Source organism: Rhineura floridana, chromosome 10 (genome assembly GCF_030035675.1).
Source record: "Rhineura floridana isolate rRhiFlo1 chromosome 10, rRhiFlo1.hap2, whole genome shotgun sequence".
Classification (NCBI taxonomy): domain Eukaryota; kingdom Metazoa; phylum Chordata; class Lepidosauria; order Squamata; family Rhineuridae; genus Rhineura; species Rhineura floridana.
In genome coordinates, this window is record NC_084489.1 from 18079234 (window position 1) to 18095924 (window position 16691).

Genomic DNA, 16691 nt, shown 5'->3' on the forward strand with positions numbered 1-16691 from the left:
AGTGCATCTGGTGTGAAATACACCCATTCTAGTTATGATGGTATATTTGAATTTGTCTGGGTGCTTTCATGTGATTTCCACAACTTTGGCATAAAGTGCCTGATCAAAAACACAATCTTGAACATCATGCTGTCTCTGCAGTTGATTAACTGGTTTAACACCTCATATACAGTAGACATTTCAGTTGCAGCAGCATGTATTGTGGGCAACAGCCAACACTGCCTTGGACTATTATGGTGAGATCACCATGGACAAGTATGTTGAAGCCTGTCCAGATGTTTGTTGCTTGGTCTTCATGGTTTGACATGTGTGCCAGAAGCTCTCAGATTTTTCTGCAAAGCAGGGCTAAACAATATATTTGTGTTTATCTCTACGCTGTAAGTTATTGGTAGCCCTTCCATCTTGCCAGCACTGTAAATTCCTAATATATATGTCTGGCTAGAAATGCTTTTCTTCATTTTTACCACCCGAGACATTGATTTAGGCAAATGAGGCTCAATGATCTTCACCTGGATGGCAATTCCTTTGACTCTGAGTAATGTCACTACTCTGTATTGTCCCAGGCCAAGGTGGTTGGGATTCCAAGGTAAATATTAGATGGAAGTGCAACATCGTCTTCTGATGTTGCAAGCTTTTGCATGCAAAGAGCTGTATCAATCTCTTCAAGTCGGGAGTATGAAATCTTGTGACCAAGTTGGTTGAGAATCTATATCAGCTCTACTGTTAGTATCTTTACACCAGCCTTGCATTGACGCTTCAACAGAGCAGTGAGTAATGCATTCCATATATGCTTACTTTTGTGGTATCATGCTTTCTTTTTCAAGTAGATACTTTTTCACAAAAGGTATTTCTGTATATAACCTGTGATCATTAATGTTAATATTATATTTGATCACTTACATAAGATTCATGATATTATGACACTAACATTTGTAAATAAAAACGTATGCATATTGAACAGATGCTGAACTCAAAACTATTAGATGTTTCTTTGCAATAACACTAAGTTACCTGTTATCCATATATTAAGTAAAATTACATAAAATGTGGATATGCTCAAACGTGTCTAGCATATATAATTAAGGTATTTTATGCTATGGCCTGTTGGAAAGGCAAATGAGTACCCTACAGGCTACTTTCACACTGCACTTTATTCTGTTATTCTCATAAGTTCTTACCTGGTAATTTGTGTATATTTGATCTTTCACATGACATACAAGCTGCCAGAAATCTTGCAGAATATAGTGCATGTTTAGTGCTAATTTTTGTGATAATATCAGAACTAATCCATTTGCATGCTTGGGAACCCAGAAAATCATGGGGGTTTTTTTGCTAGCTGCAGCTGCTCACCTGACAGGCCTCTCAGTATGCAGTGCGTGTCTGCCCTTTAGGCACGCTTTTTTTACCTGATAAAAATTGTGCCGGTATTCCAGCATAGGCGTGGGTAGCAGCAGCATTTCCCACTCCCGCCCCCCATGTCTATACAACTAAAAAAAAAAATCAGATGCTAAAGGGAGAGGGGTTGCATGGTGACGGGATATGATCTTGAGACCTTCTACACAGTGGGGGACTACAGTGCACATGTGTATAACAAGTGAGGGATGAAAACAAGACATTGTTCATTGCAATTGCGAGAAAGACATTTGTACAAAAAGCTGGTATATCGGCTGAAAAAGCTACTGTTCCTTAACACAACAGGCAGTGTGGTGTTAAAGGAAATTTAGAAATCAGGACAGAAGCGCTACCATTTTAATCCATTAAATTAATGCAATAAGCCCCATGTCTGAAATCAGCCACAATTTTCTAATATGCTTCAGGTGCAAATCTGGGTCAGGTAAAGTGTCATATGAAATCAACAGCACAAAAATGAGGAACCTAACTTTTTCCTGATATATGGCATGTACTATGAAAACAATAATTGATAAGGTCATTATTACCAATAGTTATTTGTAAGAATTCATTATCTTTCCAATGCAGTTTTAAATTTAAAAAATTGGACGCTTTGTTTAGACGTTACAACTTCAATAAGAAAAGTTAGAAAAAGATGGCTTCAGCAATCAACATCATTAAAAGCTTAAGCAACCAGTCAGGACAGGCTATCACATGAAAATACAATCTGTGGAGATCTGTACCTTTCAAAAAATAAAGAAATTTTGCCACTTTACATGGTATGATATATCAGTTTTCAGCTCTTGACCCCCCAAACAGGACTTTAAATGACAAACTCTTTGGGGACTGATCTTAGGGGCTCAAAAGGAGGCTAAGTCAGTGCTTCCGGATCTGTATGAAGGACTCATGTTGGAAAGCAGTGTATGACAGATACACTAATGAAGGAAGCACATCTGAGAGGATCTCAGTCTGAGGATGTGGCTAGCCCTAGAAGCTGACAGCCTCTGCCATCTTTTATTTAGAAAATGTATAAACTGCTTGATCAAGAAGTTCTCCAAGCAATGTACAAATTAAAAAGGAGGTACAAATGGATCAAAGGCCTAATGTGTGCTGCTTGAGAGTTCAGGCTCCCTGGAAGAACCCCAAGACATTGCTCACCTGAGGCTTGGGAACTTTTACGCCATTGAGAGAATGCCCTCCAAGAAATTTAATATATTCATAGAGTATATGGAAGTCTAGATCACAGTCATATCTGTTCTGAAGGACCTAGTTTGCAGGTGTCCCACTTAGCCACCAAGTGACTAGTCACAGCAAGGCTGGGTCTGGTTGTGACACATGTCCCTAGATGAGTGGATCTGGTAGAAAGTGCCACAGTTCCTGGAGTGTTAGATAATGGAGGTCTGAAATAAAATTCCATCAACATGGGACTTCCTCATCACTCAGTTTCCATAACACCTTGTGGATTAGGGTGACAGAAAAATGCATAGAAGGGCTTTGGGAAAACTAGAGCATACAACTCCTCTGTTTCTTCCTCTAAGAACCTGAGGAACACAGAGCTGCAGTTGCTCATGGAAGCAACTAGAGCTACAATCAATTTCCTGGGCATTTCTAAAGCTGAGAAAACACCAGGAATAATAATAATAATAAAGTCTCCTTGGCACAGCGCCTGGATCCCAAGAGATCTGCACAGACTTTGGATGAGGCCTTACTAAACTGGCTTTTGAGGATAGGCATGCCCAGGCAGAACCAAGAACACTTCCCTCCCTGCCTGTTCAGGTGCACTTTCACTGTCATATGTGCCCTAATACATGGCAAAAACTCAGGTGACAAGCAAAGAGGGCTGTAGGGTGAAAGTTCCATCAAATTTATGCTATAAACCCTCTCAATTTGTTCCACAATCCTTGAACGATGCATCCTTGACAGTGGCTGATGGCATCTGTCATTATTAGAATCCTTTTGTGGTGTGGCTTTGCTTAGGGCAGATGAATTTATCCTTCATGTGAAAGACAGACTTCCTAAGTGTCATGGTTTTCTATGAGCTCTCTGATTCAGACCAGGAATTAGAGGCAGTTGAAGTTGAGAAATTGGACTGAAAGGGGGGGGTGAGACTATGCAGCAGCACCTGCTTGATGAATCCTCTCTCCCACCCATGAACTTGCCCAGACCTGAGGAGGCAGGAGACCCAGGGGCTGCTCCTTCCCAGCCTGTGGAAGACAAGGGGGGAGGGGCTCAGTGGTGCAGAAGGAGAGTTCAGAGAAAGAGGTGCACCCAGCGATGGCTCCTAGGGAGAGGCAACACATCAAGAGAAGAGAGGATACTCATCCCTGTCAGAGTGCTTGCCTTCGGGCCAGGAAAGAACACAGAGGTAGTCAGGAGCAGCTGATCCTTCTCCATCTTTGCTTAAAAGCTTGGTGAGTATGCAGGGAAGCTTGTTGGACTAACTTTGCAGCTTCTGTGCACTTTTGGAACTCTTGCAACTAATCTTGACTCCTGAACTCTTGGCCTTTACTCTTGGACTAGATTTATTGTTACTACCCCTTTGCACATAGACTAGATTCTGCTCTTCCGTGGCTGCTGAGTTGGTACCTTTTATTTGTACCTTTTCTATACTTAACTTTTATTTCTTTGCTTACAAGTAAATGGATCCATTGTCTGGTTTTGTGCAGGAGCCAGGACACCAAGACAGACAGATGAGCATGTGTTTCCTTAGAGTGATGCTGCACTGATGTGACAGAAGCAAGCATTGGTGGGAATGAAACTTTACCCAGGTCAGGATATCATGAAACTCTCTCTTGGAAGTTAATGGGGCCTCTGCCCTGAGGAAGAACTCCTCTTGCATTATCTTCATTATCACTGGTTTATTTGTGTAGCGTTTTTTGGCCAAAGCGCCCCAAAGAAGTCAACACCAACAATACAGAAGAAAATAAAACAAAATTACAGTAAACACAATTTCAAAAGTACAATCCAATAAATCACTAAAAATATAAAACAAAAACCTAGGAACACCCTAGATCATACTTGATGATGCTCTCACTACAAACACAGCTGCCAGCCACAAACAAGATCCCACACAAAAAGCTTCCCTTTAGAAGAAGCTACAGTTGTGGCAAAGTCCCCACACTTGCTGTCCAGGGCAGAGCTGGCTGGCTCATTCTTCTGGCTCTCTAACAGGCTGCAGCTCTTCAGGTGCAGGTGCACTAAAGCAGCGTGGTGGAGGCTAAAGTAGGTATTCATTCCCAGCCAGCAATAGCATTACTGCTACCTGCCACCTCTATCACAATTCTCTCCTCTGAAAGAAAGACAGGTGCCTAGAAACAAGGGAGAATATGCGGCCCTCTAGGTGTTTTCAGACTCCACTTCCCATCAGCCCCTGCCACCATGACCAATGCCCAGGGATGTTAGGAACTGAAGCCCAGCAACATCTACACAGCCACAGGTTCCCCATTCTGCTATAAACACTCCTAGCTAGTTGCAGGCTATGTGAAGGAAAAACATGGCTACATTCATCAGGAAACCATGAATCTGGACTGTGACTGCCAAGTCACTTGAAGTCTTTGCCTGGAATGCCACCCAGAGCAAAAAGTTGTCTAAGTAAGCATATAGGTGGAACCCCTGAAGTTGAAGATTATTGCCATTATTTTGGTAAACACAAATGGGTCTTAGACTAGGCCAAATGGGAGCACCTTGAATTGAAAACAGGTATGCACTCAAAGTGGAAGAACCATCTATGAAAAGCTGAAATCAGACTATGGAAGTACAGCTCTTATTAAACCCACTGAGGCAAAGTAAAAGCTTCCAAATAAAGCACAAGCTCTCCCTCTTGAAGCAGCAGGGACTACAAAAAGAGGGAGCATACCCTGGAAGCGTTCCAGAACCTGTACCTCTTCTATTACTCCAGTCTGTAGGTAATTGATAACCATCTCCACAACCTGCCATTTCTTGGGAAAACTGGATATCAGAGATGGCAAAGACCTGCACGTTTGGGTTCAATCAAGTCTCTGCTTTATGGTGTCCCACAACCATTTGTCTGTCATTGAAGCTTCAGAAGTTGACAGAATCCTCGAAGACAATCTCCCACCAGAGGAGGAACAGTGTCAGGACAAAAAAACATGCCAATTCTAGGCCAGGCAAGACTCTTGGGGAAAAGCCTGAAAGGAAAGAAATTACCCTCAAAAGTGCTTTGAAAGGAGTGGTTTTTCACCCTCCTTAAGGCATGCCCCTTTTCTTATCTTTTGATTAATGCGTACCTAAGAGCCTCATTCCCAAACAACTGGTCACCCTTACAGGGAATTATGGACAGATTTATCACATACCAGACTGTGTGATCAACCTCTGTGTTAGCTCATTGCAGTAACAAACTGCAAGAACCTAGTATCTGCTATAAAGGTTAGAGATGTCACCAGACAAATTAGAATTCTGTGTAACCTATTGTGAATCTTCCCCTTTGCACCAGATCCTCACCCAAAGGAAGGATGCAAGGGAAAAAAAACTGTGATGTGATTCTGCAAAGAAGAGGCTGCAGGCCTTCTTTAACACTAGTTCTGAACACTGCCTACCTGGTCTTTCAAAGAGGTATCCCCATCCCTGGTGATCACTGCCTTCAACTGAAAATGGAAATGGAATGCCTTCAAGTCGATCCCAATTTATGGCATCCCTATAAATAGGGATTTCATGGTAAGTGATATTCAGTGGGGGTTTACCATTGCCTCCCTCTGAGGCTAGTCTTCCCCAGCTGGCTAGGGCCTGCTCAGCTTGCCACAGCTGCACAAGCCAGCCCCTTCCTTGTCCGCAACTGCCAGCTGGGGGGGCAACTGGCTCCTTGGGACTATGCAGCTTGCCCACAGCTGCACAGGTGGCAGGGCATGTAACCCCTGCGCCACTCACTGTGGGGGTGATCTTTAGCTGGCCCTTGACACCCAGGAGACACGAGCGGGGATTTGAACTCACAGACTCTGGACTCCCAGCCAGGCTCTCCTCAACTACAGACCTGCTAATGCTTCATCAAGAAGGGGAACTTTGAACATGTCCCAAAGTATTTTCTGGAAAGGAAGAAAATTTTTATACTCCTGCTGTAGCCTCCCTACCTTGCAAGGATGTTGTCCACTTAGCACTGACCACCACTTTGAACAATGACAGAAGAGAAACCTCCCTGAGAGAAGATTTTAGAGCTGGAAAAATAGAAGCCCCTCTAGACTATGCCTAGGATGTCAAGGACTGTTTAGACTCCAGACCTAGAGACAACAATACCGCAGAAAGTAAAGGCACAAAATACTCAGAATTGAATCATCAGAGTGAATAAGCATTCCACTGCTAACTTGTCAGTCCACTCTCCCTCCTCCTTCCCAGAGAGTCCTGAGAAAGAGTCCTCTGTAGAAGAAGGCAGAGGAGCATCGGGAGATATGCCAGATCCAGAATCGAGCCTAACATGCCTTCCCACTGACTGGCCATAAGAGATGCTCTCAATTGTTCCTTTGCAGCTGTAGCTTTACCTTTCATGCTGTTTGAATTTAGCTATTTTCTATGCTGTTTTTGGAAGGGATCAGATATGCTCAGGAGGTCCTAAGTGTAGCTGTTCTCTGCCAAAAGCAGCATGACCAGGTAAGACACCAACCTGAAACGTTGCCAGAAGTATAGCTGCAGCTGCAAAGGAATGTTCCTTTGTAGCTGCAACTTTACCTGTCCCACACCTGATATCATATGCTGGCTGAAGCATTCAGCTCTGTAGTGCATGACACTGTCTGTCCTAGGGAGGTGTGTGTGTGCGTGTGCGCGCATGTGTCTGACTACCCACTGTTTTCTGGATCCCTTCTGCACACCGTTCCAGGGAAGCTGTTTTGTTCAACAGGTTACATTTGTCTCTGTATGAAGACGTAACATGGCCTGTTTCAGTGAAGGTTCTCTGTAACGTAACCATTCAACAGTTAAATATATTTTGGTTATATATGTTAAACATTTTCCCCAATGATTATCTTAATACTTAAACTGTGGAGTTACAATTCATCTAGTAAAAAGGTTCCACTGTTGGTATTTAGTAACTTCAGCCATCAAAATAGAGTAATTTGATATTAGTATCTCTATACCTGCTAGTACATGTTGACACTGCAATAGCAGAAATGCTGTAACCGACATCAGTCAGAGTGCCAATATTGTTTGATATGTCTATGGTATTTTAACTGTAAATTACCATTGGAATTATGACCAATACAGAATTGGATGATTGAAAAAAAGTTTTACAACTTAACAATGGTTGCTCCCAGTCATTCTTTTCTACATCAAAAATCTTCAGTGCCACTTTTCACCTGCTAAAGAATAATGCAGCATCGGCAGAGTTGTTGTCGAGTGCCTCCTACAGAAGGAGGTGGGGTTACTGGAGCAAAGTAAGCATGAACCTTCACATCTGGCAGATGAGCCTGTAGACAGAAATTCATACTTAATGACATTTATTTATTTATCTATTTAATTTATATCTCACACTTCCTCCCAAAAGGAGGCCAGGGCAGCAAACAAGTGCTAAAACACTAAAAAAAATTCTACATCTTAAAAAGAAAACATCTTTAAAAACATCTTTTAAAAAAACAATTCAACACAGATGCAGACTGGGATAAGGCCTCTACTTAAAAGACTTGTTCAAAGGGGAAGGGCTTCAGTGAGTGCCAAAAAGATAACAGACAGCACCTGTCTAATATTTAAGGGGAGTGTATTCCAAAGAGCAGGTGCCACAACTCTTAAGGTCCAATTCCTGTGTTGTGCAGAGTGGACCTCCTGATGAAATTGTATCTGCAGGAGACTCCCACCTGCAAAGCACAGTGACCAACTGGGTACATAAGGGGTAAGACAATCTTTTAGGTCCCAAGCTGTATAGGGCTTTATACCCCAAAACCAGCACCTTGAACTTCTGGAACCCTGAGCTTCTGGATCAACCTCAAGGGCAGCCGCAGACAGAGTTCATTACAGTAATCCATCTTGGAGGTTACCAGGAGGTTACTGACAACAGTGGTCAGGCTATCCCAGTCCAGAAATGGCCACAGCTGTCTTCTCAGGCAAAGCTGGTAAAAGGCACTCCTTTTGAACAACTTACCTTACAACTTACATTCCAATACAGAAAAAGGTTGCTATAATAACAACCCCCCACACAAAAGCACACATACCTCAGTGCTGTATTATTGCCTGAATAAGTTATACCCATTTTAGTAACTTTACTAAATTGCTAGTCCTGTTCAGACCATTGGGGCAGTAGGATAGAGCCACCTGTGGGACAAAGTAGGGGTTACTCATAATTGCTACTCACTGCTATATATGAATTTAAACAGATAGCATTGTGTTCATTATTGTGCATTCTTTTTGCAGAATGACTGTCTATCAGTAGACACTTTATTAAGCTTTATGATACCAGTCTTGATGTGTATTAAAAGTCATGCCAGGAGCCACCTTAATATAACAACACTGAGGCTCTGCGCCTCAGCACAGTCATGCAGTACATACTCTTATTCTTTTGATGCCTGCACGGGTGACTTGCTGACAGTCATATAATTCAATTCTCTCTAAGTTGTGGCAGTTTTCAAGATGTTCAAGGGTCACATCTGTAATTAGAAGGCAGTTGTCCAACTCGAGTACTTGAAGTCTTTCATGTCCACATGTGCTGCTGCTCAGATGCAGAATCCCATCATCTGTGATCAGTTCACAGTGGGACAAGCTCTGTAACAAAGAGCAAAAACATAACATTTCACTGATGTATATTTCTGTAACGGGGTCTGAAAGCTGCATCTCCTCTCATTCAGGAAAAGGATAACATGTCTCAGGTGGGTGACTACACATCTACTAATTGGAAGCAGGGCTTATACTGGGAGGAAGGGTGGGATATAAATCTAATAAAAATGTTTTGTTTTTGCAATTTTGACCTGCTTCAGCTGAGGAAAGCAGAACTATTGATTGCTCTTAAAAGTCTCACGCCTAGAGGCTTTCTACTGATAAAGCAAAACACAGAGACTAAACAAAACAGGACTCTTTCTATTCTTGCATTTTTCTCGTTTAGTTTGGATTTTGAGGTTCCTTCTTGTTTTTACCTCTGCTCCTTCTTTATCTCCTCCCCCCAACATTTACTTGGGCTTCTGCATTTTTGTTTTTATTTTGCAGAGGAATAATTGTTCTTCTTAACATCATGTCTAGTAAAAAGCAGCAAAGGCTTGACCCTAGGCCCACTAACATCATGGGTGATCAACCATTGGAGAATTGGACTCCCTGACAATCAGTTGCTGCTTGGCAATGTTCCACATCTACTGCACCAATGCACTAAAAAAATTAACAAAAATACATCAAGCTCTGTTTTCCTAGGTTAAAAAGGTTAGGCTGCTATAAAAAGACTCAGCTGAAAGTTCCAGCTTTTAGTTTAGATTAAAAGCAGCCAAAAATTAGTCCAATTTATTAAAGCTAGTGTGCAAGATACCACTTAAAACTACAGGTAATTTGTAGAAGGCAGTATGCTTTTGAATACCAGGTGTTGGAAACTGCAGGAGGAGAGAGTGCTTGCAGTCTTCCCATAGCATCTGGTTGGCCACTGTGAGAAACAGGATGCTGGACTACATGGGCCACTGGCCTGATCCAGAAGGCTCTTTTTATGTTCTTAACCATAGCAAGTGCTATGGCTGTTGCAGTTTAGACTACTAGAAGCTTCCAAGTTGTCTTTGGCCCCCTAGCCCCTTTGCATTTCAGCCAGTTAAGACTGCAGTCCAAAGGGGCTGGGGGACTAAGACAAGTGGGTATGATTTTACATTTGTCTAACACTTAGATATCTTTGAATCCTTGATGCCCAACATTGTTTAAAGTGTTGTATAATAATTTCCACAACAATCTACAAAATTCCTCTGAGAAAGGCAAGCCAGAACTTTTTCCTGGGTTAAGGCTCTGTCCAGTAACTCTGGAAAGAGCACTGTGATTACTGTTCTGTGAATTCTGCGATTCAGCATGCTGCTCAGGGAATGTGGAACAGCACAATCTGACCTCTTTGCAAATGCACCCTGCTGTTTAAAAGCAAGTTCCTAGCCTGGGTGAATTAAAAGATAACCTTGGAAAAGTGTGGATTTCAGACACCCAACGGGAAGCAGTATACAGTACACTTCAATTAAGGCAATTTAAATCAGATCAAGAAAAAAACCCAATTAAAGCCACAGTTCTCATAGTGAGATTCTTATATTTTCTGAACAAGCATGCACATGGACTGATTGCTGTAATAAATTGCTTTAACGAAAACATATTGTTTTGCAACTGAACAAAGCCTTTATACAACCTAGAAGCATTTTGTCATACATCACAGCATCATGTCTTCTTAGAAACAAACAGATTGCTTGTACGTATACAGAGAGAATCAAGCTATATAAGATCACTTACTTGGAAGGTTAAGGCAGCAGTCCTATCCACATGTATTTAAAATTAAGTTTCATTGAAGAAGTGGGAATAAACAGTAAACAGGCACAAGATTGGGTTGTAAGAATCTAGAACTTTACAGAATCAAGGAACTATTTTGTCCAGTAACTACAGTGTTTCTTCATGAGATTGAACATGAATGTCCATACTATTTGGTTGGTAGAGTCATTAATAGTCACTAACTGAGAATGTAATACATTGAAGGCCTCAGATAAATAGAGGATATAAAACAGAGGTACAAGAACACCCACAAAGGTTCAGTAAGTGAACCTGGTAAGATACAAGATAGCACCTCCTGGATCCTAGTGCCTCCAATGTCTTGCTAGTCTTCCTAGGTCCAAAAAGAAGCTAACAATAACAAATATATGGCATGGTGTCCTTTATAATGCTTAATCTCAAAAGGTGAGAAATATTACCCCATGATTCTCTGTCCCTCCATAGAAGAGCAACATTAAACAATCTGTTTGACTGATGGTTAGGATTTAGTTTTAAGTACATACTTTTAACATGTTTGGATTAAATTCAATGTAATGTTATACCAATTTATTTTTTGAGAGACAATTGTGCAACAAAACTTTTCCCCCTTATGCTCTCCCTGCACATGCCCTCCCAAGAGCTGTTCCAGAGGGTGGGGGGACCCCAGAACAGATTCAGGGGGCATGCAGGAGGGGGGGGAGTTCCACTGTACAAGCATAAATCCTGACGCTGATGGAACAAATTAGTTGGATATTGCCCATAATCTTAAATTTCCTAATTCCCTGTTTCTTCTAGCAACAAGACAAGATGGAACACTTGTTCTCAACAATTGGAATGAATATTTTACAGTCTAAAAATGATGAGAAACTTACCAGTGCTTGCAGCTTAGGGCAATGAATGGAAAGTTGTATCAATGTGTTATCTGTTATCTAGAAAGGAAAAACAAATTAAATGTAGAAGAGTGTCTAACTCGGTGATGGGCAAAAACACATCTTCCGAGAGGTTTTGTTCTCTGCAAGTTCTTGCTGGAAACTGACAGTGTCATCTTTTAATTTTATATTTCACTAGATTTGATGCATAGGCCTTGCACAAATGGCTCTCACCAGAACACATTCTTCTAGGTCCATCTTTTCTAGTTCATGGCAATTCTAAAAGTTAGAACAGACATGCAACAGTTAAAAACAAGGCTAAATTCAGAACTTAAGAGTTTAGACTTCCATTATGACAGTTATATAAGTTATACATGATTATCATATATTGAAAAATAATTGGAGTTCATTATTCCTCTAATCCAAAACAGGATAAACCCTCAATGCATGTAGATACTTTTTTTCCAGATTAAGGAAGGTTGTTACTTCACTCTATCTTAATATTTAAGTCAGTTTTTTGAGGTACTAGAACAGCATACATATGGCAGCTCTACCTTCATTTATTTATTTATTTATTTTCTTTCCAAATAGAGAGATTTTCCCCCTATATCCTTGTACATGCAGATGTGTACTTGTCTTAGGATACACATCTTTAAGAAGTCAATGCTGTGCAAGGGCTAAGATGGGACTGGCTCTGCAAAATGGAATTACAAGTCTCCATTCATCATTGAAACTCGATGGTCTTGGCAAAGGCACTATCCTTTCGTCTGAGGGTGGACAACCTGGTGTTCACAGGTGCCATGGCAGCCACAAAGGCCTTCGTTGGTACTCCCAGGAAGGGACCCCAGACTCTGAACTTTCATTTTAAAAAGTAAGTCTCTAGCTCTCCTAGAAAGTTGTGAAGCAAAATTAGCAGGTACCCTTCTAAGTGATTTCTGTCAAATGAGCCACCCTGACTGCTCCCACTTGATAAGTGAAATCAGAACTGTGACTGATAAGCAAGTTGTTTGGACACCAGGCAATAGGAATTCTTGGAGTCTTAAGGAACTTCTGTCTTCCCCTCCCCTTTAGTGCATTTTCCCTGCTTCTGTCTTATCTTCTAGTAATCCTCAGAGTCTCTGTACTTTGCCCTTCTTTTTTACCTAGTAACCAGGATGTAGCATTCCTGTAGTGGGTTTGTCTGAGATCAGGTACTCCCTTGAAGTTATTTTCTGTAAATACTGCTACATGGTATCAGTGGATGTTATTTCTATCTCCAGTCAGGACCAGCAGGAAATAGCTGGCTTTCCATAGTAAACATGAGGTTGTTGGCAAGGAGACTGCAAAGAAGCTGCACTCCCTCTAATTTTGTGTTATGCCTTGCCCCCCAGGACAGCCATTCTGTGGTTGACACCCTCAGCGCTCTCTCAAAATTCAAAATGTGCTCCCTAGTTCACAAAGGATGGCGACCCCTGCTTTAGCCTAATCAACCTTAAAGGGTTGTGAGGCTATAATCCTGCTTTAAGCTACTTAGAGGAAGGTAGGGGAAAAAAATAACCTTACCTACCTGTGCTAGAAGTGCAAAACCAGCATCAGTGAGATGGGAGCATCGAGCAGCCTCCAGAATCCTGAAAAATAAATATTTCTAGAGTTGAGAATAATCAGAAGGAAATCCTTGTGATGACACCAGGAACCTAGTATGTGATTCTATGAATGGAATCAGGAATAAATCAAGAGCTGCAATACATCCGCTATCCTAGATTGTTTTATCATCTCAGTTGGCAATGGAAATGCCAATCTCAAGTCCTGAAACATGGCTAAAATCCTGTGTCTATGGTTGATACATTACAAAAGCTGAAAATCTCCTTGATTCAGACCTGAAAATATTTTAGTTGAGTCAGGGAAAATGAACAAGGTTAACTGTATCATGCCTTGTTCATGTGGATAGACAGTGGTCATTATTAATGTTCAGCCACCCCTTCTTGATCTCATTAATAGTTTTGATGGTCAAGAATTCATTATCTCCTGGTCTTCCATGCTGTGGAAGACCAGGAGCAATCCAAGCCAGTAAAGCACCTACATCCACATTTTTGTTGTTTTCAAGTATTGAACCATCATTCATGTCATAATATATTTAGAGGCTAGGATTGAGGAAACCTAGGTTTAAATCCTCCCTCAGATTAAAAAACTCACCAGTGACCCTGGGCCCATCTTTCTCTACCTCAGTCTAATCTACCTCACAGGGTTGTTGAGAGAATAAAAGGGAGAAAAACCCTGAGCCTTGAAGGTTGGGATACAGATCTAAAAATAAAGTAACTAGAGTAGACATAAATACTTTCTAAATGATTCAGCTACCTGAAAGCCAGCCTCTTGATGGGATTTGCTCTGCAGGAGCATATCACAGCAGTGCTGTGATACGTTGTAGCATGCAGTTCGTACTAACTTTGTGCTAGCGACCTCCTAGTTGAAGATTGTGATATACAAGCTTTCACTGGAAGGACACTAATAGGTTGCAATCAGTATTATGTTGCTTAAGCTTATTGCTTTTAGTTTTCGTAAAGTCAGCAGAGAGAAACAAGCACAATTATCTTTTTCTGTTTTAATTAAACAGGATGTTCTTTCACCTTCATCTTGAATATGCCAACTGTCCCATTTCTGAATTGGAATCACTCAAAAGTACACACGTCACTGGTCTCTTAAGTTAATGGCAAAGGTTGTATTGTTGTAAGAACAGTTAGGGAAACCATGGTTCAGGTTTCTAGAAAGGCTAGAAATCTAGAGAAGCTTCAAGGGATCCCCAGCTGCCTGCAGGAAGATGTTGCTCATTGGGGCGATGATAGTGTTTCTTAGTGATTAGTGTTTTTATAACAGAATAACCCTCTTTATTTTGTTATGGAAGTGTTTTGGAAATTGATTTTACAGTGATGGTGTGCTAAAGAAAGAGGCTTTAGAAAAGAAGCTTCAGCTTTCACCTGGCATGCTACATTTGTTAATACATCCCTGAAGTAGTTTAAAATTAACCCTTTTTAAAACTAAAAAAAATCAGCAGGAAAGCAAGAAAATTGCAGCCATAACTATCAGAAAATGAAAATTACAAAACAAAATATAAAATGCACCAACCTTTCTATATTCACCTTAAGGGAAATAATGCAGAAATACATTGCAAAGAAAAATTCATCTCCACAAACAGACCCTAAGAAGAAGTGGGAGGGGAACAATATCAGGAAGAGGGAGATGCACAACAAACAGAATTGCCAATAAGTATCATTTTTATTTTAAGACTAGTAAATGTCTGAAATTATGTGGGCAGAAGGAAGGGGAAGAGAAGGCCCATATACTAGAGGGGCTCCAGATGGGGTGGGATGGGAAATGCATCTCTGTGTTCCCTGTGAAGTCTCTATTAAAGGAGGCTGTGCCATTCAGTGTCAGGAACAGGAGGCAAGTTTTGCCTGCAAGTACTGCCAATTATTTCCTTCCATATAGATTACTATATGCCATGCATTTTGAGGGGTGGGGAGCTATATGGATGCACTCAGGGACTCTGCTGGACTCAACAGCAGAACCACCACCTCCGCTGCCACTCAACTTATTTTCTGTTCCCAATTTTGGAGGATGTGTAAGTTTTGTTTTGTCAAACTTTTCTTAAATTATTAGTTTATCCTATATCAAGGAAGAGTGAAATCTACCTTTCAGTGCTACAATTCTAGAAGAGAAGTTGTCCCCAAGCTACGAAGCATGGTTCTCTTTCCACACTCTCCCTAGTGATGCATAAACAAGATTTTGCTTGCCCATCCTTCTCCTAGATTTTCAAATAAATATTTGGGGGGAAATGTACAATTATGCATTCCAGGCAAAACAGACAAAGAAAGCAGAGAAAGGGGGGGAAGGCTTAAACATAAACTGCTACTTGAGTTCTATGGTCTAATTAGTCTTAATTCCATACATATTTCAGAGGAGAGGCTCCATTCATCTATTGCATCAAAAACAAAGAGTTTTGCGGCAACTTAAAGGCTAGTAAATTTATTGCAGCATGAGCTTTTGTAGAGCAGGGCCTATCTTTGGCATATTTAATCACTGCAAAATGTTAGGCACCCTATCAGATCTAAAGGATCTACCAGTGATACAGGGCTGCATTTTTAGTCAGTTTCCAGGAATATGTATACAATGTAATAGACTTTAAAAACAAAACAAAAGCTAAGTCAAAGAGGTAACAATCCTAGCTGTACTTACTATACTTGGAAGTAAGCCACAGTGAACTCTATGTGACTTAACTCTGCCCTGGAAACTGCAGGAGGGCAGAGTGGTGGTGTGCTCAGGTTCTGCTTATTAGCTTCCCACAGGCATCTGGTTGGCTACTGTGAGAACAGGATGCTGGACTAGATGGGCCATCGGCCTGACCCAGCAGACTCTGCTTTTATTCTTACTTACCTGGCAACACAGGAAATTACTGTATACTGAGTCAGATAATTGGTCCATCTAGTCAGTACTGCTGACACTGACTGGAAGCAGTTCTCCAAAAACTTTTTACTTCTGAATACATATATATTGGATTGCACCAACAAATTACTTATCAGTGAAAAGTATTAGGCACCTGCTAGTCTCATGAAGATTAATGCAACTTCAGGATATTCAAGGCAAAGGAAGAACATTACTACTCATTAATGTTGAATCTGAACAGTATACTCACTTCAGTCTTGGGCAGTTCAGACCAAGTGCTATGAGAGAAGCATCTGTAAGGTTTGTACAACCAGAAACACAAAGTGACTGGAGTTTGTGACATCCTCTACAAATGCCCGCTATGCCTTCATCCGATATTTGCTGTAACAAAGAACAGGGGAAAGTTCTCTCATCTAAAATTATATGATCTGTGTTAGATGTATCAAGCTTACATGATTAGATAACAGAAGCTAACACAATTGTGTCAAACAGTTTGTATCATACAATTTATTTTCACCACAAGGATATGCTGGTCAACAGTGCCATTGTTTTGGTTGTATGGTCATGTGGAAAGGAGTTCCCTCAAACACAGCAGTATGTCTTGCAGGTTGATGCACTACT

The 16691-nt window shown here is 41.1% G+C and overlaps 1 protein-coding gene across 4 annotated transcripts in view; it reads right to left on the reverse strand.

The window, feature by feature from the left end:
* Positions 1 to 4248: 4248 nt before the first annotated feature.
* FBXL2 (F-box and leucine rich repeat protein 2) overlaps positions 4249 to 16691 on the reverse strand; it is a 53554-nt gene continuing 41111 nt past the window's right edge. For 2 of the 4 annotated variants that reach the window (XM_061586991.1, XM_061586989.1), the window contains exons 10-15: positions 16321 to 16451; positions 13201 to 13261; positions 11889 to 11933; positions 11658 to 11714; positions 8872 to 9084; positions 7295 to 7799 (exon numbers count right to left, since the gene is read on the reverse strand). In XM_061586991.1, coding sequence (XP_061442975.1) covers positions 7692 to 7799; positions 8872 to 9084; positions 11658 to 11714; positions 11889 to 11933; positions 13201 to 13261; positions 16321 to 16451 — 615 coding nt within the window. In that variant the 3' untranslated portion in view covers positions 7295 to 7691. The other 2 variants (XR_009758161.1, XM_061586990.1) reach the window with 2 other exon arrangements.